The sequence below is a fragment of the Wyeomyia smithii genome, chromosome 3 (assembly GCF_029784165.1).
Source record: "Wyeomyia smithii strain HCP4-BCI-WySm-NY-G18 chromosome 3, ASM2978416v1, whole genome shotgun sequence".
In the NCBI taxonomy this organism is placed as follows: Eukaryota; Metazoa; Arthropoda; class Insecta; order Diptera; family Culicidae; genus Wyeomyia; species Wyeomyia smithii.
In genome coordinates, this window is record NC_073696.1 from 78,882,625 (window position 1) to 78,909,917 (window position 27,293).

Consider the following 27,293-nt stretch of genomic DNA (forward strand, 5'->3'; position numbering starts at 1 on the left):
GTTGGAGGCTATGCTGGAAAAAGGTGCTACGTATGGCCATGTTCTTGGAGGCGGCGAAATCAATTAGTCTTAGGCCATTTTCATTTGTCAGCCGGTGTGCGCTTAATTGTCCAATTACCGGTCTAAATTCCTCCTCCTGACCGACCTGAGCGTTGTTATCCCCGATGACAATGTTAACATCATGTTTTGGGCAGCGATCGTATTCACGTTTCAACTGCGCGTAGAATTCGTCTTTGTCGTCATCAGTACTTCCGAGGTGAGGGCTGTGCACGTTTATAATGCTAATGTTAAAGAACTGGCCCTTGATTCTTAACCTGCACATTCTGGGGTTAACCGGCCACCACCCATTTACCCGCTTCTGCTTCTGCTTATAAAAGCTGTGCCCAGCTCATGTGTGTCATCAGAATTCTGGTAGATGGTGTGTCCATCCCTATACGTACGCACAGTCGTCCCTTTCCAGCATACCTCCTGCAGCGATACGATGTTGAACTTGCGGTTTTTCAATTTTTCGGAAAGTATACGGGTACTTCCTAGGAAATTGAGAGAACGGCAGTTCCATGTTTCGAGTATCCAATCGTTAGTCCGTTTCCGTCACCTGGGTCTTTGCCGATTCTTCTGGTTCGAATTTTTTGTTATAGCGTTCGTTGCTTTAGTTTTTCGCGGGGCGAGCTTGCGAGACCCACGGCCAACCCTATTTTCTCGCAGGAGGACCGACGTAGTGCTACTGTTTTGAGTCCCGAACACAACCAGGACTTGGACATAACGCTTGTGGGTGCGTTACTTAGGGCGCTTGTGGTGGCGTTACCTGTCCAAGAAACTTCCTTCCGAAGAAGGAAGCCCGCTTTTCCTGTCAGCATACGACCGGTAGTCCCACCGGGATTGGTTACCCGATCTTCTTACTAGTTACTCATATCCCGGTTGGCACCAAAGAGAAGGTAGGGGTTCGGTAGCTGGAAGGCTAATGGTTCGCATGTGGGAGCTATATTGCGCTTTTGGTCCAGTCATTCGCCAACCATGGAACCTGCATGTTAGAGAATCGCCAAGGCACTCACCGTTAAGGCAACTATCAACATCAAAACGGATAACGGCAATGCAAAATTATACAGCTCGCCCGTTTTGATGATGTTGACAGTTGCCCTAACGGTGAGTGTCTCGGCGTCTCTCTGGTGTATATGCTGACTACTTACACCGATTCTGCAGTTGAAAAAAAAACACTAACCAACCGAAATTACGCTGAGCTGTTTTTTTTTTCGTACGGTATTTGACAGCATTTGTTTTGTTGTTGGTGATTTCAAACTATACCATGTTTCTTTCGACCGGGCAGCAATCCGGGAAAGAAAAAGTGTAGATTTGCTGTGGTCCGTAAAGTGAAAAAACAGGTACAGGGTAAACCTATTGTCCTGATGTAGCTTCACCGCAAATACGAATTCGACATTCTCTTTCTTGACCAAAAAAACACGATCATCAGCTACGATTTGATTGGGTTTATCTGTTAGAGGCACATTGTCCGAATAACCTAAAATACCGAGTTGTCCATATTGAGAACTATATCTTGTGTTGTAACTACATTCAAAACAAATAATATAGCGCAAGAAGAATAGTTCCAGTTATTTTCGCACCGAAGGAACTTCAAATCCCAAAGAAATCTTCGATTGGACGACGCTGAGGTAGATTCGTTGGGTTGCGTATATGGGGTACAATTGGAGTCGAGTGATTGTTCAAAGGACGTAATGTGATGATATTTTATCTGACCAAAACACATACCTTTTTATCGGTATGGTGTTTAGGCAGCAAGGGAATTGAAATTTTGTTCAAACATTCATTCTGGTATACATCTTAATTGATAACCAAACCACTAGGCTTGAACACTTAGACAAGAAAAAATCTCTTTCTGTCAACTACTCTGGCCGGTGTTACACTATCTTTCTGGCGGGTTATTGTCGGGTCTTGCAGGAAATTCTACACATTTGAAACCGGGAGATTTTTGCTTTCAAACTGGTTTACCGTGAACTTTTTGTCAAAATTATAGCGAACTGTACAAAGCGCTTGAAGAATGCTCCTTGTTTCGTCGCCATTTTGACCAGATGGAGGCATGCATACACAAAACAAAAAACGCTAGCCTGAAGAGGAGAGAGACAGCTTACATATACGCTGGTTATTAGACTGAATTCAAAATTTAAATGTCAGGTGGTGCCAGCTGCAGTAAATGAGTTTAAGACCCAGTTTCGTAGAAGCTTAAATTTTGTAGTTAACCAACGCCGATAAACAAGACTAATAATGGGAACAACGTTTTAGTGCACAACATCATGGCGATAATTTTGCAATGACATCCAACGGGGGTAGGTTTCACCGGTTGAAAAGTCTAACACGAGAAGTTAGCACCCGCTGCATGAATTTTATGATCCAACTATAAAACGTTGCATGTTGAACGAAGAAAGGCGAAAAACAGCGAATTCACAGTAGCGTTGTTGCAAATGCACTTTTCCACCGAAGGTTTTTTTTTCATTTGCTATCATGCGCGCACAGCTTTATCGCTTTTCCACGCCATTTTTCTCTTCCTCGCTTAGTTTTCTGCAACCATAATTAGTGCAACGACTTCAAGGTTAGACCTTTTTTGGTACACAATCCGGAACCGGCACTAGCGGAACCTATACGACTGGCTATTAGCCTCCGTTTGGCGAATGCAAGTTTTGCTAAACAGGCTTATTAAATGGAAGAGCATGCTGTAGGAAAAAAATGAGCTGCAACTGGATGTTTCGGAGTAGAAAAACAAAACGCTGGTCCCAATCCGCATGCTTGCAGTTCAATGACTGCGGCTTATTTGTATAATTGGTTACGATTTGTTTGCTTACAGCCCTACGCCCTCTGCGCACTTTTATGTTGGAGTACCACTTCAACATAACTGACAGACTGATGCGGGCTAGTTTATAGTTTAGCCCTGTGCTGAGTATATCGACAATTGATTAGGAAGTTTGCTTATGGCCTACCACGAGCCTCGCCAACGCCTGTAATTATGCAGCCAAACATTTCTGATGGCTCTTACGGTTGCTGCCGGGTACGATTGAGTGGCTTGCGGTTATTTTACTAATGCAATGTTGTTTTGCTTACTCTATTCATTTTTTACAGCTAAATGATAACACATGTTTGCTGTTTGGTATTTTCATTTCCTACTAGATAACTATTAGAGTGCGGATATATGAAATAACCACTGACTCGCGAATCGAACAAATTGTTGATAGATTTCGCAATCTTATTGACACGCACAGCAGATATTTTGTTTAACGATGTGTTGTACATTCTTGGACTTTAACAATTGGACTGATAATTGTAGTTAAACTGTAGTGACTAGAGACATAGAAAGCATTTAAAAACTACCTAACCCAGAACTAAGATTACACTCTTGTTGAATAATCTCGTTCTCGAACTGAGTCTTCACATTGCTTAATTATTAAACGACAGTTACAATGCATCCTACATTATAATCTAACAGTAAAATGTCCACACTTGCGACAAATTTTAACATTTTCATATATTACCTCATCATCACATCGTGTCCCAATTTTACATTTTCTTCCTGTATTTCGCTCTTTGCTGTCACTCGAAGTATCAATCTGGGGACAAACCTGTTCGAATTTTTCCACAAAGTTTTCCTCAAATTGCAAAGTTTTTCGCAGAATATCTTTCACATTCAGTTGTGGATCGTGATTGTGGTACACGGGATCGAAGTTTATACACTGTCCGTTCTCGTCCGAAATGCAACACTGAAACTTTGGAGCAATCAGATGCAGCTTCTTCCAGTCGTGCTCAACCGGTCTGGTATCGAACAAGGCAACTTCGTCGGCCATCATCTCGTTGATTGTGGAGATTTGTCGACGGAACGGTCGTCTCGCGATGTCATTTTGCGACAGGACTCGCTTGACTCCGCTCGGTGACTTCGGGCACAACATATCGAAACTTTTGTTGTAGAACGCACACCTAATCATGGGCTCTGATTGACGTTTCTCCGGATATGCGTTCGGGACGGTTAACGAAAAAGGCTGGCTGTTGTCCGAGCAGCGACGCTTCGACAATAAACTCGTGCCATAGCTGTGCAGAGAACTATTTTCGTCAATCGAATCCAGGTTAGACTCGAACGATGCCTTGGCCGACGAAGCGTTGGACGAACCCATTGACGGTAGAGTGGAGATTTGATCCAGTGAATCGGATGAGAGATACGGTTCGGAACGTCTGGCGGTCGTTTTGGACAGCAGGCTTTGCAAACTGTTGGCATTAGTTGGGACTTGAATCATGCCGACATCCACACTTTGCGAGCGGAACTGTCGGCGCGGAGTTGAGGGTGGAGTTCGGCAGGGCATCGGAATCGGCAGCAGGAACGAGGGACTGCCCAGTGTCTCCAGTGGTTCTGGAATAGATTAGATACAGTTATAATCAGCGAATGTTGGCTTATGTCCGGACATGCTTCTGACATTTTACACCTACCAATCGCTTTCTGAGTAGTTTTTTTTCTCAATATAAGACATTATTAGAATACCACATTATAGATATTAGCGGATCCATTAATGCTCTACATACTTGGTATAATTTTGCTTTATGAAATATATTAAAACCATGTAAAAACTGTTTACGTAGAACCACCGTTTTGAGCTGAGTTTTTGCCCGATTTAAGATCTTTAGTTTCAAGATGAGTAAGCTAATATTTGAACAAACAGAAAGAATTTTGATATTTTTCATATATAATACCTTCCCACTAGCAATAACTCCTATATAGGAGCCATTGCGGAACCATTTTTTCGAAAATGAGGTTTTTCAGAAACTGCAGCTACTCAAGACGCTGAAATTGGAAAATTAGAAAAATTTCGTAAAAATCGAACTTTAAAGCTAATTTATACCGTGTTGAAATTTCGTCCGAAACAGAATAGCCATTCTGTTTTGGAACAGAGTGGTCTATGAACATAAATCGGTATAATACTATCATGTAACACGTAACATTTAGCATATTACATGTGATAAGTCATTTCAAGTCATAAGTCATTTTAAATCTCCTGGTTGACGGAACCTTTCGCTCTGAAAATGTTGCTCTTCAAACCACATGAACAGATGGCCCGCCACACGAGATATTTCTTTGCAAACTTCGACTTCGAACTTAAGGCGTCGTACACAAATTACGTAACGCATGAAGGGGGGTCTGCGTTACTTATTGTTACATAGGGGGAGGGGGGGTAGTTCAGATCGTTACGTAACTGTGATGTTTGCTCAAAATTGCAAATTTGGAGGGGGGTCAGGTTGTCCAGCGTTACGTAATTTTAGGAGGCGTGTCATATCGTTACATAGGGGGAGAGGGGGTCTGAAATCTAGGTTTTCAGCGTTACGTAATTTGTGTACGACGCCCAATGTAAATTTTTCAAGATTGTTGTTAACCATCTCTGCCGTGGGCTGGCAATTTGACGTAAGCACCAAATTTTCAAATTTCATTTTTTTACGTATTACTATAGTTGGGGCAGTCTCCTTCGAGATACTTATTTCCCTTTTTAAAAAATATGAAAAAATGAGCATAGAAATATCAAAATAAAAAGTGACGTTAGCGCCATTTTGCATAATACACTATAAAAAAATGTCACGATTACTTCAAGTGTTTTTGCACTTAACTCAATTCGTTACATCACACACTGCAAGTTGAAGTGATTTAGTGTTGATTTCTCGATGATTAATACTTTCCAATGAAATGATCTCGCATTGAAAACTGGTTAATGGAAATCACTATCGAATTATAATGAATATCTCTTGTAATATGACCTCTGTTCAAATCAATTGAATTACAGCTGCAATTCCAATTATCAAACGTCAAAACCATGAAACGAAACAAAAATAGAGACAATGGCGAACGGCGCAAGCAGCACATTTACCCAGAGATCAAAAATTTATTTGAGCGTAAGTTTTATTGAATCTTTCAAACTAAAATAACAATACAACGACTCTTTTACATATCCTGAAATCGATTGCATCGCTACAGCGACAGGGATCATCTCTAGAAACATCTTGTTATTAAATTAAAAATCTAAAATAAAATTTAAATGAAAAATCTAAAATAAAAAGAAGTCTCACTTAAAATTTTCAATTTTAGTGCAACGTATGAACTAATGAATAAATATTAAACGGGACACAAACACTTATGGTTCTTACAATGTAAAAATTACCTTTTTACCGAAAAAAAGAATTCTCTTGAATTTATTGTGAATTTATATAATTATCCAACTGACCGACACAGGGCCGGATTTAGACGCTTTGGGGCCCGAGGCAAATTTGTTTGTGAGGGCTTCTTTTCTTAAAACATTTAGAGGTAACGTTCTGGAAGGTGACGAGCAAAAAAAAATTAACTAAAGAACTAGGGGGGCCATTCCAATCGGGAGGCCCGGGGCATTTGCCCCCTTTGCCCCCCCTCAAATCCGGGCCTGGATCGACATTCCGTATCGCAAACATAATAACAACAGAAAATAAAGTGATTCGCTGTTGATTTCATCGTTCTTTGCAATAATATATTTCGAAACACTTTCATTCAACTCTGAAAAGTGAGACAAGTAGTGCGAATTCAACAGTAAATCACTTTACTTCGACGTGATTTTTATTTACAGTGTAGTGACGCTAAGGTATGTATAGAATAGTGTACCATGCCTGTGGAGTGCTGCAATGCTAACTTCTTGCTGCTGACTACAGATCAGTACGCGTACCAATGTCTCTTTTCGTGCAAAACGTAGAAATGGTTTTGCTATTTTGCAGAAGAAGTGACGTTGGCCTTAAAACTCTATGCATTTTGGGTAAGCGCCGGCTTAAGCAGTAGCGCCTATTTTAATCAGTCGCAGAAAACAACCATTCAGGAGCCACTTCGGGTGCTGCAAAAAGAACGCCTGCAAAACAGAAACTGCTTAAAATAGGTTCGGGGTGATTGGAATAGTGTCCCTCGATTGGTAACTTTAGTTGATTATTGTTAAAGTTTGCTAACTTAGTTTTACAATCTGAAAACAAGGTCTGACAGGGAATACGATAAAGAACAGACTGATATACTACTGTTTGAATTTCACCCAACACATTTCGAGTATTTCGTCTAAATACACAGGTGGTTCCAAAAGCTGCCTAAAATATGTTCCCTACCCTACATAAATGAACGTGTGACAGTGACAGGGATCACAAAGCAATATTCACTCAGATTCTATCAGATCAGATTGCGTAATGAAGCGCTTCTGTTTATTTGGGTACGAACTAAAACAAATCGCTTCTGAAGCGGTTTTGTGCTTCTGGCGCTTGCGTCAAAATCTCAGCCCACGGCAGATCTGCCGATAAACACTTAGCAAGCAGAGAGCACTAAACCGCTCTTCAACCATTGTTGACTTCAGCCAGGTTTCCACCCGACGTAATGTGCTGAACGAGCGTACAATCGTGCATGTTGTACATGGTAAAGCAAGTGCAATTCTAATTGCTTTCTCAGTCGCAGGGAAGAAAGAACGGGCTTCAGTAAGCAGGCCTATAAGATCCAGCTCTACCAAGTTCTTACGGTCTGCTCTCTTGCTACAATGTTGATACCAGACTCCCACCTCCCCAACAAAATTGTCAACTTCGTAAAAAATTACGAAAGCTTCGGTTTTACGCTTGAAATCTTCCAACGACATGCGTGTTACGTTAGCGGGATGCAGCAAGGACAACGTGTAGACAGGTTCACCATCTCACCGACACCGAATCGTGTTTCCAGTAAGGTTAGACGAGAATCAAGGTAAGGGGTCATCCACAAATTACGTAAGGGTTTAGGGGGAGAGGGGGGGTATCCAAATTTCTCATGAATGCTTACGAAAGGGGAGAGGGGGATTCAAGAGAATCTTACGTAAGATTGAAAAAATTAAAAAAAAACTGAAAAAAAAGTTTACAAAACTAAAAAAACAGGAGGGTTGTGTGCAAAGCCACGACCGCAAGGTTGAAGTAGAATACTTTTGCAAAACAAAATAACACGGCTGCTTGCGTGTCAGTCATTTTTTCTAGTAAATAAACGTTGACTAATTAGATCAATCGAATTTTGCGCTTCAACAAGGATTGACCATTTTCAATAATATAGTAAGTTGCTTGTCAAGGTTGGGGCTTGACAATTTTTAAATTTTGAGATGAATTTTTTTCGGATGTCGTGCTCATGACTGAAGGAAAAGATACTTCAGTACGTTTTGAGACACGGAGATGAAGTAAAATTCATAACTTTTACAAATTTAAAAACAGTGATGGCATGAACTCGTGCAAAGTTGAACTGAGTAACACTTTTTCAGATTTGAATCCCACTTGAATCTGCTTCCTCTCGATAGTTTGAGTTTTTTTGCACCACAAACTCTGATCGATTGAGTTTAAATGCGTGCAATGCATGCAGTGCATGATGTATCTAACGATGCAGGCGATGATGTGACGCGATGAGTTTTGTTTTTAGATTGAATTTATGCTTTCAAAGGACAATGCAACAAACTGTTGCAGCAGACGCGGCGCGAATTTCATCGCAATTCGATTTTTATGCAATTGTTGTTATGCAGGATTCAAACTCAAATCCAACTCAAGTGTAATGCACTGTTAGTAGGGTTTACGTGCAAACCGAAAATAAATGTGCAATTAAGTTTTAAAACTCACTTGGATACGAATGCAAAGTCACACTGCCTACTCAGTTTAAAAATGTGAATTAACTCCTTAGAAAATATTAACTCTTCAATCAAGTTTTTGTTTCATCCTGAAAAGGATAATTTGTTGTTTATTTTAGTATCGGATAAGATGCCGATCACATCTTTGCGTTATCACTGACAGGGCGAATAAAGTATTCCTTGTGAAAAAGCAAACAATGAAATGCTGATTTAACACTTAAAACTAGACGGCTCACGTGTTGTCAAAATGAGTCAACTTTTCATTGAATGCATTTACTAGTGCCCACTATCGCATAGAGACTGCATTTCACTAAAGTGCCTCACTGCATCAGCCGCTATCGATGCTGACATCCACTGCAACTAGTTCGCTATCCATAGCCATGCCACAGTTGTGGCCGCTATACGCGGCCATTGGTATCCACTGTCTCTGCATCAGCTGGCCCAGTTGCTATCGTTGTTGGAATCCGCTGCAACTAGTGCGCTATCAATTGCTACACCACAGCTGTGACCACTTTCCGCCATCGCTGGTATCCACTGCACTGCTAGTGCTGTTGCTAAGGGAGGACGACTGCTGTTGTCGCTGTCTAGAACTATTATAAGCGGCTTCGGCTGAAACAGGCTCTTATATAGGCCAAATAGTATGTTTTATATTGCAAGATATATAATTCTGTCGACCGTGCTTGGGAAGCAATCATATAACGACCAATCAGAGGTCGAATTTTTCGTTTTGACAAGGCTTGACTTTTTTCAATAGTACAATAGTGTGAATAATAAAATTATAATTATCTTCTATTTGAAAGAATCTTAAAAGATTTTCCAATCTATTACTGCAAAAACGAAGGAAATCTATCGGATACTAACCGATTTATTAGCATTTGAAATTGGACGTATTTTTCACTTTTTTCGGTTTTAGATTTTCATTTCACATCCCTATGTAGCCGAACTTCCTGAGAGAAGTATTCTACTTCAAAAAATAAAATTAATTGAATTATTTATCGCTGCGATCTTAACAGTTGAACCTTGGGAAAGCAGTGAATTCGCCGTCGCTAGGTGATTGCGTGCTTTACTTAATTTCTACTTAATTTTGAATTTTGTTTACTTTAACATAGAACAATTCTCGCTGAAACCGTCCGATGGTCTTTTTCGCCTCTTTTCACCCTATTTTTGCGTATTTTTGAAAATATAGACCCTTTCCCGTGCCCTGCACAAAATGAAAATATCCTCTTTCGATTTATTGGGCAATTTTACATAAGAAATGCTATATTTAAGGTATCCAGCCCAGCGGCTTTTTATTATTGGAAATTTGGATTTATTTTTGCCAGTGTGCGTTGGTCGAAAATTGACATCGCCAACCAGCGTTGCCGGTGCTATCAATGTTTTGACTGGCTGTCGTGTGTGCCAAAAAGAGAAGCACACATTTTCATTTGTCAAGTCTCTGTATGTGATCTTGTGTAGGTGTGAAGAGATTCGTTTGCCTTCGCCATGTCAATGACAGCAGCCGGCAACCGTTGGGAACGGTCGGCGGCAAAAATAGAAAAGATTCTATTTTTTGCAACAACAACAAGCGACGGTCGACCGCTGTGCTCTGATTGGTCGAAAAAGAACGGAACGGTAGCGGTCAACCGCTACAACGGTTAGTCTGATACAGGCTTAAAGATGGTTCTTGAGACCAATCTGTCAGAAACGAGCCGAAAAGGTGCACATCGGGTGAGGTGGATCGATCAGGTGAAAAACATCAACGTTCGCATCTACCGCAGTGCGAATATCGATTCGGACCACTACCTAGCAGCTGTATGTGAGCATGCAAGATAGCTGGAGGATTATTTGATCCGCCATAGATAGCACTGATGTACCGCTTTTAATTACAAGGGCTCCAGATCATAGAAACGACTAGTTTGGAATGATACCGACGAATACGGAACAGTAAAATCTCAGATTTCGTAGCGATGGAAGAGCAGTATCAAGCTAACGACACTCGGAAAAGTACTATGCGAAACTGAACAGTTCAACAGAAATTGATATTAAAGCGAACCAAAAAATTTTAATATAAATAAAAACGACATTTTGTCAAATTGAGTAGGAAGTATTAACAGTCAGACTAAAACGAAGATGAGTTTAATGTCAGTAATAACTAAAATGACTAGTTAGGCTGATACAAATTTCGAATTCTTTTTATGTCCAACGTTATCAAAATTAACAAAGGGGGTGGCAAAAAATAAATAACACCGAGACGAAAAAAAAAGAAATTTCTTTGATCAAAGTTTGTGTGCAAGTCATAGATACAAACGTCAAAGTAACTTGCACTCAAATATATTTTGAAAAATAACACTTTATTATTATTATTATTTACTAGCTGACCCGGCAGACGTTGTTTTGCCTATATTGAATTAATTACTTTAAAATAGCCTTTAATTGAAATTGTTTTTTATGATGATTTGCTTATTGTAATGCCTTATGATATACAATGTTTCTAGTTTTGCCATTTGCTGCGTACACAAACAATGCTGATGGTTTTCCAACGCGAGAACAGGCGGCATACAGTTGTCCGTGTGAAAAACACGGATACTCCAAATTGATTCCACAAATTTCCAATGACTGCCCTTGCGCCTAATTGATAGTTATTGCGAAAGCAAGTCGAATCGGAAATTGAAGTCGTTTAAAACCGAACGGCAAATCATTTGAAACCATAGGAATTCTTGGGATCAAAACGTCTTCGCCTTTATTTCTCCCTTTAAGAATTGTTGCCTCAATCACATAATTCATAAGTTTCTTCACCGCTAGCCTGGTGCCATTGCAAAGCCGTGGTTGATTGATGTTTCGTAACATGATAACTACAGAGCCGACTTTCAACTGAAGTTTGTGTGATGGCAAGCCGGGCAATTCTAGGGAGTTCAAAAATTCAGTTGGATAATTAACCACCTCGTTTTGATATATGACGGTGTCCACCGATTTGTAAGAAAAAACCCGTCCTGGAATTGCATCTTGAATGTCCCCATTTAGAGAGTCAACGTCTTTGTTTTTGGGAGCTTATATAGCGCGTTCACTCAGCCAAACGTGGTTCTGGTAGTTCTGCGCAATATTTGGGAAAACTCTTTGGATAAGTTCGTCTTTTGTTATGGTGAAGTTGCAAAAATCTTCGGGCAACGTGATGTGTCTCGTCAGAATATAAACTGGCATTTCTCCATTACCAATGTCAAACAATTTCTTCGAAAATGTATCTGCGGTTTGATCGTTTTGTAATTGAACACGCATGTTCAAAGTTAGTTTGAGTGTCTTTACGTTCCGCCACAAAATAGAAGATTTCAAACACGCGTTAATTTCGTCGGCAGCTGTTGATCTTGGGATGACGGGGGAGCCCCTTCCTGTCCCAGATAACAATGAGCTCAAAGGCTCTGATGGAGGATTCAGTGCCATTAATTTTACTTTTTCACTTGGCGTTTCGCTTGTAAACTTCAATGCCTTGCAATGAGGACAAACAACGCTCATTGATCCAATAGTGACAGATCTATCTGCACTATAATCAACCGATGGATCGTAGTAGAATGCAGCACGCTGAAGATTTCGCAGAACGTTGACTGGTCTGTGTAGTCGATTGATGTGGCTTTGTTGTGCCCAATTGTGTCTTGATCTTTCTGCTATTTCCCTATTACGTTTCATTCTTATTCTATCATCTCTATTTTGTGTTTCTCGCTCTTCTTCCGTCTGCATCATCCGGACTTGTGACATTCTTTGTCGATTCAACTCATTTTGTCCATGGCGCTGATTTTCACTTTGATTCGTTCGACAATTTGCTGAGGTTATAGCCGTACGGCTTCGACGACCTATATTTCTTCGTCTAATTGGTGGCATTGTATAGCAAATTTAACTGGAATCGATAGCATTATTATTTTCCACTCATTTGGCTGGTTTAATATTTATTGTGAACCGTTTGATGCACTACCAATCAACCAACGTTCAAACACGTAGAAAGGAACCAGCGCAATAGAATTTTCACGCTGAAGTTTTGATTTTTGGCCTTTAAAAGACACCGGAAATAATGGAACTTTTTTTGTACTGCGTTCAAAAGTTTGGGTTAGTAAACAACTGCCGTGACAACGACGCTACAACAGCTTGAATTTGTTGGCTGTTGCACGTATTCTGGAATCATAGTATAGCCTTGTTCTTGCAGTAAGAAGCGGGAATATACGGAAGTTGATTTTTTTGGATTTTTGATCTTTTTTCGGTTAATTTTCTTTATTTTTATGGCATAGTGACCTGCTACAGAACCATACAAACCAAACAAAACTAAAATCATGCAAATCCGTCACGCCGTTCCCGAGGTAAACTATCACACACGATCAGAAATTGATTTTTATTAATTAGTTTTCGCTTGCCTTATGACGACACTCTCGCTGTCACTGGACTTGTTTGTTGCTAAATTAAGCATTGATGCTGTCGGAAAACCAATAAAATGAACAAAACGGTTTGTGCTTTTTTTTCTTCCCCTTCCCATATTCAAGATTTTTGAAGGGGGGGGGGGGGGGGGTTGACATAAAATGAAAATAAAATTTGTAACGGCCTTATTTAGTTAAAAAAAGCGAAGCTGCATTCCGTATCGGAACTCGACCTTCTGTTTATTATACACAGACTTCACAGTCATCTGATAAGTGTACAGGACAACTGCGGGGCTAGCGCTACTATCCTACTGACACTAACAATCTCTCAAGAGCCGAGACTCGAACCTACGACGACTGGCTTGTTCGGTCAGCATCGTACACACCAAAACACCTCTCCATGGTTCAGCAAAATACTTTGCTGAAGGCATATCAGTAAACCGGTTGTTTGCTGGTTAACAGTATTCTTTCCAAAATGTTGCTGTATTTCAGTTCCAAAATGAATTTCATTCAGCAATTTTATTTCTATTGTAAACCAGTATTGAATTGATTAATATACTAAAAACCAGTAATCGATTTAATGATTCACGAAAATACAGCAAAACTATTTGCTGAATACAAAACAGTAAATGAATTTTTGCGAGCAAAACGATGGGTCAAAAATTTTCACGTCAAGCTGTCATTGGTAAAATCCGCAAACTGCTGTGAATATCATACGGGATGGCTGCTAAGTTACTGATAGCCGGTACGGGACCATAGCTAAATTACTGTTGAACTAGATAAAACGTTAAAGTAAATATGATAAAAGCACATGTATAGTTTAACAATGATTTGGTTATGATGCTGTGGCTGTGGGTGAGTAAAATGTGTCGGTTGAGGGAACCATGGTCTCTTTACTGTAACTGGTAAACTGGCAGAATATACTTTGCTCCGCTGAATGTACATTAAAATTACATTGCTGATTATTCAGTACTTGAGTTCAAGTTTGCTGAAGTTACAGTTAAGTGCTGTCAGTCGAATGAAATTTCGCTTTACTGGATAAACAGCAAAATTTATTTTGCTGAATGAATTCCTGGTCTTGCTCTAGCAAAATTTTACTGGTTTCCAGCAAAAATAAATGAGTGTGTACCTCGAGACCAGCTGGGAGAGTTATTCAGTTGAATTTTAGCGAATTAAAACTGTTTTAATTATAGTGAAGAAGTGTGTTTTCAAATAACATGAAAATGTTGGGAGGAATTCTGACGAATTCTAAGGAAATTGAATATATTTTCTTCGTCTTTCACGAGAGAATGAGCTATAACATCGAGTACAACATAGAAACGTCAAATACAATGAGAGTTTGATGTTATACTCTGTCAAATGTACAGCGAGGAATAGGAAAATACATTCCCTCGGTTGTTTACAGTTTCAACTTCTAAAAAATGTGATCAAAATATTTTAGATATTCATTATTTGGTAAGACGGGAATTGGCGATTATGACCAATAGCTCACTTCAGTATAAACAAATGTTGTGTTCTAATAAAATATTTTTTCCAAATTTAATATTGAGTAATTATCTTCATATTTTCGACTTCTTGTCTCGAGTAGAAGAGAAATGAAAGGTTACCTATATCATCAGGAGTCGACGATAATAAGGACCACGCGGCAAGGTAGAAAAAACATTCTAGCAAACTGCTCGAATAGATCGACAAAGCTTACCTTGCTCCGCAACTTCCATCTGCTCACAAGCTGCGCTCGGACGAGGACGATTGCATGAAACAGAAAGCATAACATTCAATGAAAGTTTATTTTGCATACAATGTTGCATACGACTAGAAGTGCTTTCAAAATAAAAAACATGCAAAGCGTTGACTTCACACTCTTCAGAGAGTCGCGATAGGGCATAAAACGTAAGCCAGAGAAAAACATTAGAATGCAGAACTAAAATGACACACGTTTACGACACCCTAGGAATGAAAGCCTACACTACCTTTCCTTCGTACCTTCCCAAACCTCCTCGCAGTCCTCTGTTATGGCTTTGGATTCGATACCGTTTTTAACCTCACCGGGACTGATACCCTGCACCACCAGATCCATGCGGGAGTCCAGTGAGAACTGTTTACCGGACATCAGTATTCCCCGGACGCGACGTCTCATGGCCGGCGAATCTTGGTTCTACAAAATGCATCAAGGTGAAATCCTCTTAAACAAGGAGCAAGAATTACACTTACCGAAATTCGTACCCCCGCGTAAACTTTAGCCAAAAACTCGTCGGCGTCGAAGATAGCGGCAAATGATCCGTTGACGATTTTTGGTGACATCGGTGAGTTTGCAAGCAGCAGACTCGATCCGAATGCTGCATTTTTTTCACGAGTATCTAAAAAAAGTGGGAGATACAAGAGACTGCTCAAATCCAATACTACGACTAGGAGAAAGAACGGGGGATAATTGGAGCATTTCGCCTAGCAATAGGGTTTATAGGATGCTTAAATAACACAAATATCTTACCTCTCAAAGGAACTTTAGAGCGGTCCGCTATTTTAACGTTTAGTTCTTCTAACAAATCCCCAGTAACAGTTTTAATTTCATACCAATCTTTCAGGATATCGTCACTGGACGTGCGGGTTGAAGTGACGGTAAAACGAATAACGTATTTACCCTTCAACGAAGCCGGTACAGCATGCAGATTTCCACGGTGATTAAGTCGTTTGAGCAACTTCTCGGTGAGATCGTTTTCGCCGCGGATTCTGAACACGACCATTCCGAGATAACGTGCGGCAGGAATTTCGAAACGGTGGTCGGCAAGCACTAGGGCTTCGAATTTTTGTGCCAGCCGGACTCCTTCGCGGATGTGCTTCTGTAAGCCCTTTATTCCGAAGCTTCGCAATACGAACCACAGCTTCAGTGCCCGAAAACGTTTGCTTAGAGGAATTTGCCAGTGCTGGAAAGTTCATTAAAATTTTCGTTAGTAATTTCATAATTGAATAAAAGCGGAAACTTTATACCATATAGTCAATGGCTAGTCCAGAATTTTCATGCTGTAAGTAGAGTGGTTCAACGTTGAAGGTCCGATGCAGGGCACCACTATTTTTAACCCTATTGAGAAATATTATGTTGAAATTAACCTTTTTTCTTCTTTTAGCAATCACAAAACTTACCACATAGCAGTACAATCAAAATGAACCATCAACCATTTGGATGGATTAAATGCAATGGAATCTGCTCGCTCAATGCCTTTCAGCCATATTCGAAACTCCGGACAGATGAAAGCGCTTCCAGCGTAGGCAGCGTCGACATGCAGCCAGATTTTATATTTCGCACAAACTTCCCCGACTTCCTGCAGATTATCGAAGGCACACGCTCCAGTGGTGCCTAGAGTAGCGCAAACCTACGATAATTGAAGCATATTAAGACAAAATTCCTTTCCAATACAAAATAATATCAATATTAAATAGGTCTAAACAGGTATCATATTAATGAAACAATAAATTTTTCACATCTTTAAAAGCACCTAAACGTAGAATAAACAGTAGAGATCCATTAAATCAATTTTCTTTTGACCATTTGGTACCCATCACCATTCACCCACTTGTTGCTTTCCATCCAGACCAGTCTGTCTAATTGAATCCTCCGGGAATACACCAACTTTGTTAAGCAGATTTGTCAATCACACCGTTTACTTACTGCTTACTTGCTGCTGTCAGTATGTAACGCTCTATAGTAGCAAACGACCACCAGTAAACTTTCATTCAGCTTTTCGCCCTCGCTAACGGCTCTACTCACCCAGAACGGAATCAACCCCTGCTTGATGTCCTCGTTGATGGCCTCCTCCAGAGCGCGCCCGCCCAGACTGAGACCGTCGTCGGCTTCAATGAATCGCATCCGCACCAATCCGATTAAGGCTGCCTTCTCGACGCTCGAGTGAGCTTGGTCCGAGCAGTATGCCACCAGTCGTGCATTGATTTCCGCGTCCTGTTGACCAGGCGTGTGCTCGTGGAACCTCCTAATAGCCAATGTACGCCCAGCCAGTAGACACACTAGCGTAGCCTCGCTAGCCGTTGTTTGAATTACTCCACCCCCGCGACGGACGCCCGGTATGTGCAGAAACTCATCCGGCAGCCCAATCATTTTCCCCAACCAATTCATGACGATTGATTCCAGCTCGGTGCAAGCCGGGGATGAAGCCTTGGTAAGATATCGTAGAAAAGACAAGACAACATTTTATATTATCTGTCGCTAAGCCGGGGTTAGTAGAAATCAATTGCTTTACCCATGTAAATCCCAAGCAATTTATGGCATCAGCCAACATATCGCCGAGCAGCGAAGGAAACGAGTTGAGCGCCGGAAAGTATGCATGCATATGTGGACTCTGCCAGTGCGTTACGCCCGGCATTATCACTCGCTCGACGTCATCGATGATCGTCTGCCAGGGTTCACCCTCGAGGGGAGCCGAATCAGGCAGCAGATTACGCATGTAGCCAGGTTTTACGTCCGGCAAGACACGCCGCTCGCGAATGTTTTCCAAATAATCGGCGATGTAGTCTACCATCTCCTTGCCTGACAGAGTTGGGTGGGAAAAGATAATAGAGAAGTATGTACGTTAGGATTTATTTGATGGCATAGCATATATTTGGTAACGGTTGTATACTGCCCTTCCAAGCATAGTTGTCCCATTGTGGATTGTCTAGAACATGGGACTACTGTTATTGGAACGGCAGTATAAATGTGAATCGTTTTTCTGAACTTCTGATTCATAGTTAAACGATTGATTTCGTCTGTCGTTAGAATTAGATTATTATTATTTTTTACATTATGCTCGTTTTAACAATTTGATACTTTTCGACAAAGTTTTTCACTGTTATAGACTAGACGCAAGTGAGTGTTTTTGGAAACGCATAAGTGAAGCTCAACATCATCAGCAAACATGTGTACAGAACAGTGCCTCAATACGGACAGCAAATCAATGATAAAAATAGTAAAACGAAGTGGGCCAAGAACAGAACCTTGAGGAAAACCAGGTATAATTGGTTCAAACGAAGACAGGAATCTGTTACAGAACACTGCTTGAAAGCGATTTTCTAGATTAGGTTTGCGGCAGAACTAGATAACTGGAAAAATTATCATTTTATATATCAATTTTAAATGGGGTACCCTATCGAACGCCTTGGCGAAATCAATCAGTAGAGGAACAGCAAAACCTTTTTTATTGATTGTTTGAAAAATAATAATTAATTTAAGCAATGCAGTACGTGTACTATGATTTTTTCGAAAACCCGACTGATAAAGAGTCAAAAAGTTCATTTCATTGATGAAGCTTCAGATCTGAGTAGAGATAAGTTTCTCGAAAACGTAAGAAAATGAACACAGAAGACTAATTGGGCGAAGATTCGACAAGGAATGAGAGTTGTTTTTGCTTTTTGATTTGGAATAATTTTACCACGCTTCCATATGTTTGAATTTATTGCAGTGTTTAGAATAGAGCTGAAAACATGTTTGTATATCGGTGAAGCCAGCGGTAGCAAAACTTTAAATAATCTGATAGAGATATTGTCTATTCCTATAGGATTTGATTTAACAGAAAACATTGCATTTATAATTTCATAATCTTTAATGAACTGGAAATGGAAACCACTAGAATATGATTGCAACATACGGACACTTCCTTATTCGGGAATGAAGTTTGAACAGAAGTGGCTATTTATATCATCAGCACTAAAACCTTCACAGCCATTTAGCGAACTCGATTTACCTTCCCCGAGTCTCTCAATGTTGTTCCATAGCATCTTCGGTGGAGTATTCAAGTTGATAGTACGTTTTTCATAGTTGTCTTTCTGTTTGCGAATTAAAGAATGAACTTTATTTCGACAGCGCTTATATTCTAGATCATTAGCAGGACATTTATTCCTTCTCCAATCTCGATAGGCCAAGTTCCGACTAATAATCGCAAGCTCTATTTCATTTGTAAACCATGGCTTACTCTTGACCTAGTAACGTCTTAGCGGGTTAAAATAATTATGCAGATAACAAAATCTATCATTGAAGCATTCGATTAATGTATTTGGGTTACTAAGGCTGCATTCAAAAATTACGTAACGCTAATAGGGCGGAGGTGGGATCAGCGTTACATAACAAAAAATCTCAGGAGGGATTCTCATAAAACGAGCATTTTTATTGAGCAAATTTTCTACGCATTACGTAATTTTTATTGGGGGGTAGGTGTTGGCGTTACGTTCCGTTACATATCGGGGGTGGGGGTCCAAAAATTGGGTTTTTTGCGTTATGTAATTTATGGGTGTCGCCTAATTGATAAAAACTCATTCCAATCAAATTGGTTCAATGCCGATTGGAATGATGCAATTATAAGGTCGCATCTATTATAAAAGTGCATTTCAACTTTAACTCATTCATATAGTTTGAGCTACCGAAAAAACTTTCACTTGATACAAGTATAATGCTTACATTATTTGCCAATCTCAGATTTCTTTTCAAACAAGTTTTTTGGATAGATAATTTAGTTGTCTGGAACTTTCCCGAACAAATCAAAATAACCACTCCTAAAGAAAAAAAGTTGTTCTAGCAAAAAAAAATTCATGTACAGCAATTATCACGTGTTTTGCTTCAGAATGCGGGAATTGTCTGAAGATTCATTTAAGAATATTGAAAAAAAATGATTTTGAGATAGGGTAGGACAAATTCTATGCAGCTTTAGGACCCGCTTGTGTATTGAGACGAAATACTTGAAATCTGTAAGGTGAAATACAAACATAAGTGTACCAATTTGTTCTTTATCTTTTTCTCTGTCAGCGCTTGTTTTTAGATTCTAAAACCGATTTAGCAAACTTTAACAATAATCAATTTAATTTCCCTATCGAGGGACACTATTCAAATAACCCCGAACTTTTTAAAAGCCAGTTCGCGAGAGCCGCAACCGCCTTTCTGAAGGACGTTGTTTTGCTGTTCTCCGATTGGGCTGAAATTTCAAGCGTTTGTTTGTCTATTCAAGGTAGGAAGTTTTGCAAAATTTCAATTTTTTTCATTGAGGTTAAGTGGGGTAAAACGGCCCTTGAAAATGATATGTCCAAATACTAAAAAGTGCAATTACTCCTGCTAGACTTGATGAATTTTTCCAAAAATTTGTGGTATTATTCTATACTAAGAGTACTTCAAAACGCATGGTCACAATATATGGCAAAGAGGTAACATGACGAAAAAACGCATTTTTCTTTTAAAAATTGTCAATTTTCAGGGTCATCCTACTCTTTTCAACATCGCTAGAAAAAATATCTGAATATAGCGTTTTGGAGAACAACTCAAGAGCCTCAATGTCATGTATAAGCCAAGTGTTGCGAATGGGGTAAAACGGCCCTAGAGGGTTTTTTTTTCATAAAACCGTTAAAATCACTAAAATTACTACAGTTTCTTCTAGACTTAATAGATTTTACTGAAAATTTGGACTATCACTGTACCTTAGGGAACATCCATAAATAACGTAGCTTTCTTAGATTTTTTGACCCCCTCCTCCCCCATCGTAGCATTTCGTCACAAAGTCAGGACCCCCCTCTTAATAATTACGTAGCTTTATAACAACTCCCCCCCCCCCCACATAATTTGTATTTTTTTGCAAATTTTATTATCCAAAACATACCTTGAGTCATTAATGAACAAGAAAAGACAAGGAAGGAATAAAAATGACCCTAAGCAGACAAAACAGTGATAAAAAAGAACAATTAGAAAAAATCCAAATTTTTCTCTTAGTTTCATGTTTGCTACGTAGCTTGGTTTGAACCCCCACCCTCCCCCTCGTCACATTTCGTCACAAAACTGCACCCCCCCCCTTCCACCCCAAAACGCTACGTCATTTATGAACGTTCCCTTACCAGAGCTACCTACCTACTTCACCAGTAATTACGCAATTTGGAGTAAAACGTTCCTTGAAGATTTTTTTTCCAAAAATGCCAACATCACTAATACTGCAAAAACTCGGGCTTGAAAAATGCTCGGCGATTTTCGGGGTGGTATTTTCTCCACAGAAAAGGTCCAGAACTCGAAGTTGGCATTTTATAAACAACTACAAAGCTTTCATTTGGCATAATATCCAGATGCATCATTTGGAAACTGATTTAAAAGGACTAAAGTTTTCCTTGACTTCAAGAAGAGCTTCAAACGAGGTAAAAGATATTATCAACATGACGGTTGCGAAAATAAATAATTCCAACCGAGTTCCTACTTATCCGTGGAGCAATTAAAATCGTTATTTGCACGATTCCCTGCAATATTTATGTAGGCAAATCTTGGCATAAAGGAAGATGGTGCTTTGATGAACGTTAAAGAACACCATGAGTATAAATTGTAAAGCATTAGTGTTCGAAGTCGTGATTTTTTAAAACGATTGTTCATTTTTATTGATACAGCAGCAACCAGAGTAACACGATTTTTTAGCCAACACTCTGGTAGAAAGCGAAGAATGAGACCGACGATAATAAATTTAAAAGTATTCATATTAAAAAGATGAACATGAAACTCAAACCATAACTTACTTCATTTACTTTAACAAAACTCGAAATATTGCAGTCTTTCAGCAACCGTCTCATCGATAATATCGTTTACAAGGATTGATGCTTTTATTGAAACCTAGTGAAAAAGTCAAGAAAAAGTTCAGTCTTTTTTAGTCAGTTTCCAAATGATGCATCTGGATTTGATATCAAATAAAAGCTCTTTAGTTGCTTTATAAAATGCTAAGTTTTTTCCAGGAAAGATATTTTTTCGTTAATCAATTTGTCACTTTTGTCATCTTGCCCTTAAGTTCGTATCTAACTAGAGTGATAATCTAAATTTTCAGTAAATCTATCAAGTCTAACCCGAGTTCCTGCAGTTTTGGTGATTTTGACGGCATTTTTCGAAAAAAAATTCTTCAAGGAACGTTTTACCCCAAATTGCTTATCTTATGGTAAAGTAGGTAGTTCTGATAAGGTACAGTGATAATCCAAATTTTTAGTAAAATTTTTTAAGTCTAGCAGGAACTATAGTGATTTTAGTGATTTTGACGGTTAAAAAAAACCTTCTATGGCCGTTTTTCCCCATTTGGAAGACTTGGCTTATACATGACATTAAAGCTCTTGAGTCGCTCTACAAAACGCCATATTCAGATATTTTTTCCAGCGATGTTGAAAAGAGTAGGATGACCCTGAAAATTCTCAATGTTTAAAAAAATGCGCTTTTTTCGTCAATTTACCTCTTTGCTCTATATTGTGACCATGCGTTTTGAAGTACTCTTAGTGTTGAATAATACGACAAATTTTCAGAAAAAAACATCAAGTCTAGCAGGAGTTATTGCACTTTTTAGTATTTGAGCGTTTTTGGACATATCATTTTCAAGGGCCGTTTTACCCCACTTAACCTCAATGAAAAAAAAATGAAATTTTGCAAAACTTCCTTCTTTGAATAGACAAACAAACGCTGAAAATTTCAGCCCAATCGGAGAATATCAAAACAACATGCGGTTGCGCCTCTTGCGAACTGGCTCTTAAGCAGTTTGCATCTGTTTTGCAGGGGCTTCTCTTCAGCAAATAGCGCCTGAAAATCTGCAACTTTTTTCCTTCGAAGTTTTTTCAAAAATTTTTCTATGTTAAACGGAATTTTATGTATTCGTAAAACAGCTAGTTAATTAGAGTTTTCGTTCTCATCAAAATTCAGGAGATTGAGGCCCGTTTATTTCGACTGTTTAAAATAGGCGCCACTGCTCAAGCCGTTCCTTACCCTACTACACTACAAAAATTAATTTTATATACAAAACGTTATTCAAAAAATCGGTCATCTAAGAATTTTTCAAAATAAAATTTTTAAATTGACAATTCAGTTGTCTAAAACTCTTAAATTTGTTTAATGCCCTCCTAGATGTACAGTAATGACAACAGATGGAGAAAATTTGTCGAAGAATGGCTTCATAGAGCTTTTTCATGTCCATAAAACATTTTCAACGTTAAAAAGTGTTGGAAAAACTTTTTACTTAAGAGCACCTTCTTTGATTTGTTCAGAAGAGTTATAAGGTAACTAAATTGTCTAGAGCTTGCTTGAGCTTGAACGACCGGAAGGAAAGAATGAAATGTTACAATCGTTGTTGCCAGTGACCGAGTTTACGTTTGCATCTCTAACGAATGTAACGAAAAAAAAGATTTTTTTCTCACCGTGATCAGTGACGGATATTTAATAGAGTGCCAACGACATGTATGAAAAACAGGAGGGTTGTGTGCAAAGCCACGACCGCAAGGTTGAAGTAGAATACTTTTACAAAAAAAAATAACACGGCTGCTTGCGTGTCAGTCATTTTTTCTAGTAAATAAACGTTTACTAATCAGATCAATCGAATTTTGCGCTTCAACAAGGATTGACCATTTTCAATAATATAGTAAGTTACTTGTCAAGGTTGGGGCTTGACAATTTTTAAATTTTAAGATGAATTTTTTTCGGATGTCGTGCTCATGACTGAAGGAAAAGATACTTTAGTACGTTTTGAGACACGGAGATGAAGTAAAATTCATAACTTTTACAAATTTAAAAACAGTGATGGCATGAACTCGTGCAAAGTTGAACTGAGTAACACTTTTTCAGATTTGAATCCCACTTGAATCTGCTTCCTCTCGATAGTTTGAGTTTTTTTGCACCACAAACTCTGATCGATTGAGCTTAAATGCGTGCAATGCATGCAGTGCATGATGTATCTAACGATGCAGGCGATGATGTGACGCGATGAGTTTTGTTTTTAGATTGAATTTATGCTTTCAAAGGACAATGCAACAATCTGTTGCAGCAGACGCGGCGCGAATTTCATCGCAATTCGATTTTTATGCAATTGTTGTTATGCAGGATTCAAACTCAAATCCAACTCAAGTGTAATGCACTGTTAGTAGGGTTTACGTGCAAACCGACAATAAATGTGCAATTAAGTTTTAAAACTCACTTGGACACGAATGCAAAGTCACACTGCCTACTCAGTTTAAAAATGTGAATTAACTCCTTAGAAAATATTAACTCTTCAATCAAGTTTTTATTTCATCCTGAAAAGGATAATTTGTTGTTTATTTTAGTATCGGATAAGATGCCGATCACATCTTTGCGTTATCACTGACAGGGCGAATAAAGTATTCCTTGTGATAAAGCAAACAATGAAATGCTGATTTAACACTTAAAACTAGACGGCTCACGTGTTGTCAAAATGTCAAGTCAACTTTTCATTGAATGCATTTACTAGTGCCCACTATTGCATGGAGACTGCATTTCACTAAAGTGCCTCACTGCATCAGCCGCTATCGATGCTGACATCCACTGCAACTAGTTCGCTATCCATAGCCATGCCACAGTTGTGGCCGCTATACGCGGCCATTGGTATCTACTGTCTCTGCATCAGCTGGCCCAGTTGCTATCGTTGTTGGAATCCGCTGCAACAAGTGCGCTATCAATTGCTACACCACAGCTGTGGCCGCTTTCCGCCATCGCTGGTATCCATTGCACTGCTAGTGCTGTTGCTAAGGGAGGACGACTGCTGTTGTCGCTGTCTAGAACTATTATAAGCGGCTTCGGCTGAAACAGGCTCTTATATAGGCCAAATAGTATGTTTTAAATTGCAAGGTATATAATTCTGTCGACCGTGCTTGGGAAGCAATCATATAACGACCAATCAGAGGTCGAATTTTTCGTTTTGACAAGGCTTGACTTTTTTCAATAGTACAATAGTGTGAATAATAAAATTATAATTATCTTCTATTTGAAAGAATCTTAAAAGATTTTCCAATCTATTACTGCCAAAACGAAGGAAATCTATCGGATACTAACCGATTTATTAGCATTTGAAATTGGACGTATTTTTCACTTTTTTCGGTTTTAGATTTTCATTTCACATCCCTATGTAGCCGAACTTCCTGAGAGAAGTATTCTACTTCAAAAATGACCTTCGAATATCGTTTAGCGGTAGGGCTCAAAAGTTTCGTCATCTCGAAAAAAAATCCACATGCGAAATTTCAGCTCGATCGGGACATCGGGAGCACGAAATTTGTTTTGCTTCGTATCAAGAATATTTGAATAAACTCTACTTGATTTTCATTGGTTATGATATATGCTGCAGCGAAAGTTCACGATAGCGGGTAACTAATACACACATTCCCAATTTGATCCCACGACACAGAAGCACTACTTGTTTGCACACATACCTTCCGGAATATCCATTAGGCTCGGCGAAAGCGGTATCTGTGCCTGTGATGAAGGTTATCACGACATAGAGCACGTTGTTTGGTTATGTCCTGTTTACCGTGATGCTAAGTCAAAATTAATAGATTCCCATCAGTCATGTTCGTGATGTCTTGACGAGCCTTGCCCTTCCCTATATGTCCTCTATTCACCAATTTAATCTTATTCCCTTTCGTCTAGACCTAACTCAACGTTCTGACCCCGGATTCACAAAATATGATTGGCTACGTAAAACATTAATTTGTATTGTTCCTTATTGAATAAACGTCGTTTTAACAAACAAAGACTTTCTGAAGGTTCGTAAATTATCAACCCTGGAATGATAATCTTATTCTGGCATTAAATTTATGTATGAATTTTCAATCATTCAAAATGCGAGTTTTTGTACAAATTTTATAATAGGTTATTACGGCGTTAACACATCGATACATAACAAATACCAGAATTTAGTTTTTTTGAAAAGCGAAGACAGACTCGCACTATTTGAGAAAGAAGAGGGCAATGCCACTAAAAGCGAGGAGTCGAAATAACGCAGACTATCTTTTTGGGGTTAGTTTAAGTCATTAAACATAGAAATCGGTTATATCGTTGACGTGGAATGCATTTTTCTACCATGATTTTTAATATATTTTTGTTATCTTTTAAAAAAATCAGAATTTATCCTGGCTGTTGCTCGGACATTAGAGTATCATATAAGCGTGTTAGTAGTGTGCGATGATACGATTTGATTTATTTGAATTTATCAAAATTGCTTTTTTGTCCGAATGTGCCCCGTGTGTAGGGTAGTTTCGGACAGTCCTGGGGCACTTTCGGACAGTGTTGAAAAACTTTTCTAGATTAATGAAAATTTTGTGTTTTTTAACTGTTTCTTCTATATAAACAGAGACTGAATGAGATGCTTTGCAAACTTCGAAACTCATCCTTTTGGTTCGAATTTACACTGGTGTCTTTTTTTACCCGGTTGGTTGTACCGCGTTGAAAAAATCCGCGTGTAAAAAAAACGCGTAATTTTAAAAAATCGCGTAAAAAAACTCCATTCAATAATAAGATCCGATTAAAAATAATGGCACGTAAGTAAATACAAACATGAAAAATGATATAAAAATGGTAACGAAACACGCAAAATAAGTTTTAGTGATTCTAAAATGAAAATTCATTGAAGAACATGACAAAAACTTTTTTATAAAAATTTCGCTACATGTTCAAGCTTTCGTTTCTTAAAAGAAAGTAAATCGAAACGACCCTGACTCGTATCGTTGCACAATTATTAATGTATTTTTGTTTCTTCTTACCGAAACAACGGAAATTGCCTATTTTTTGATATTAACAGCAAATATATTAAAAATATGCATTATTTAGATTAATTACACAGAATATCTTATTGTCATGAACCATATGATGGATTTTTACTTTATTGGATTTACTTATTTAATACCGCGTAAAAATAATCTATCAAATCGTGTAAAAATAATCCGCGTTATTTCAAAAAGTCGTGTATAAAAAACCGCATAAAAATAACCTGCGTAAAAAAAGACCCCAAAAATCGAGCAAACGGGCTATGAGGGGAAAAGGATACAAGAACTATGCCATTTTCTTGCCAATATTTGATTGGTTCAAAGTACAATGGCATTCGTGATTGTCAAGCAACAGCAAAATTAGGTCACTTACGCTGCTTTCTGGAACCTTATTCAAGTGTTCCAGAACATTGAGAAACAATTTACCAATCGCCTTGGCATACGGTACGTCAATCCATAATTCATATGGGAACTTTCGATCAAATATTTCTCTAGTAATGTTTCTTCTACGTTCGTAAATACTTGTTGATCTGAGTTTTTGGACGAGAAGCTTTCCGATTTTTTCGTTTCTTTAATTTTTCAGACGACAGACCAAGATTTTTTTTTGTAAACCTACTTGTAAAGAAATAAAAAAGAATTTAAAATTAAACCTTAATCCAACCTTACACCTATCTTACTGACTATAAAGTGAGCTAATCGTTGTAATTGAGGATTGCAACGATTTTTGTCGGAACTAATTGATAATTTG

At 38.7% G+C, this 27,293-nt stretch overlaps 1 protein-coding gene across 1 annotated transcript in view; it reads right to left on the reverse strand.

Annotated features, from left to right (window-relative positions):
- Nucleotides 1-2,787: 2,787 nt before the first annotated feature.
- LOC129729492 (histidine decarboxylase) overlaps nt 2,788-27,293 on the reverse strand; it is a 30,351-nt gene continuing 5,845 nt past the window's right edge. Inside the window, exons 3-11 of the mRNA XM_055688099.1 lie at nt 17,281-17,567; nt 16,794-17,195; nt 16,169-16,398; nt 16,016-16,106; nt 15,519-15,951; nt 15,242-15,387; nt 15,014-15,185; nt 14,730-14,759; nt 2,788-4,402 (exon numbers count right to left, since the gene is read on the reverse strand). Coding sequence (XP_055544074.1) covers nt 3,477-4,402; nt 14,730-14,759; nt 15,014-15,185; nt 15,242-15,387; nt 15,519-15,951; nt 16,016-16,106; nt 16,169-16,398; nt 16,794-17,195; nt 17,281-17,567 — 2,717 coding nt within the window. The 3' untranslated portion in view covers nt 2,788-3,476. The remainder of the gene's footprint in view (nt 4,403-14,729; nt 14,760-15,013; nt 15,186-15,241; nt 15,388-15,518; nt 15,952-16,015; nt 16,107-16,168; nt 16,399-16,793; nt 17,196-17,280; nt 17,568-27,293) is intronic.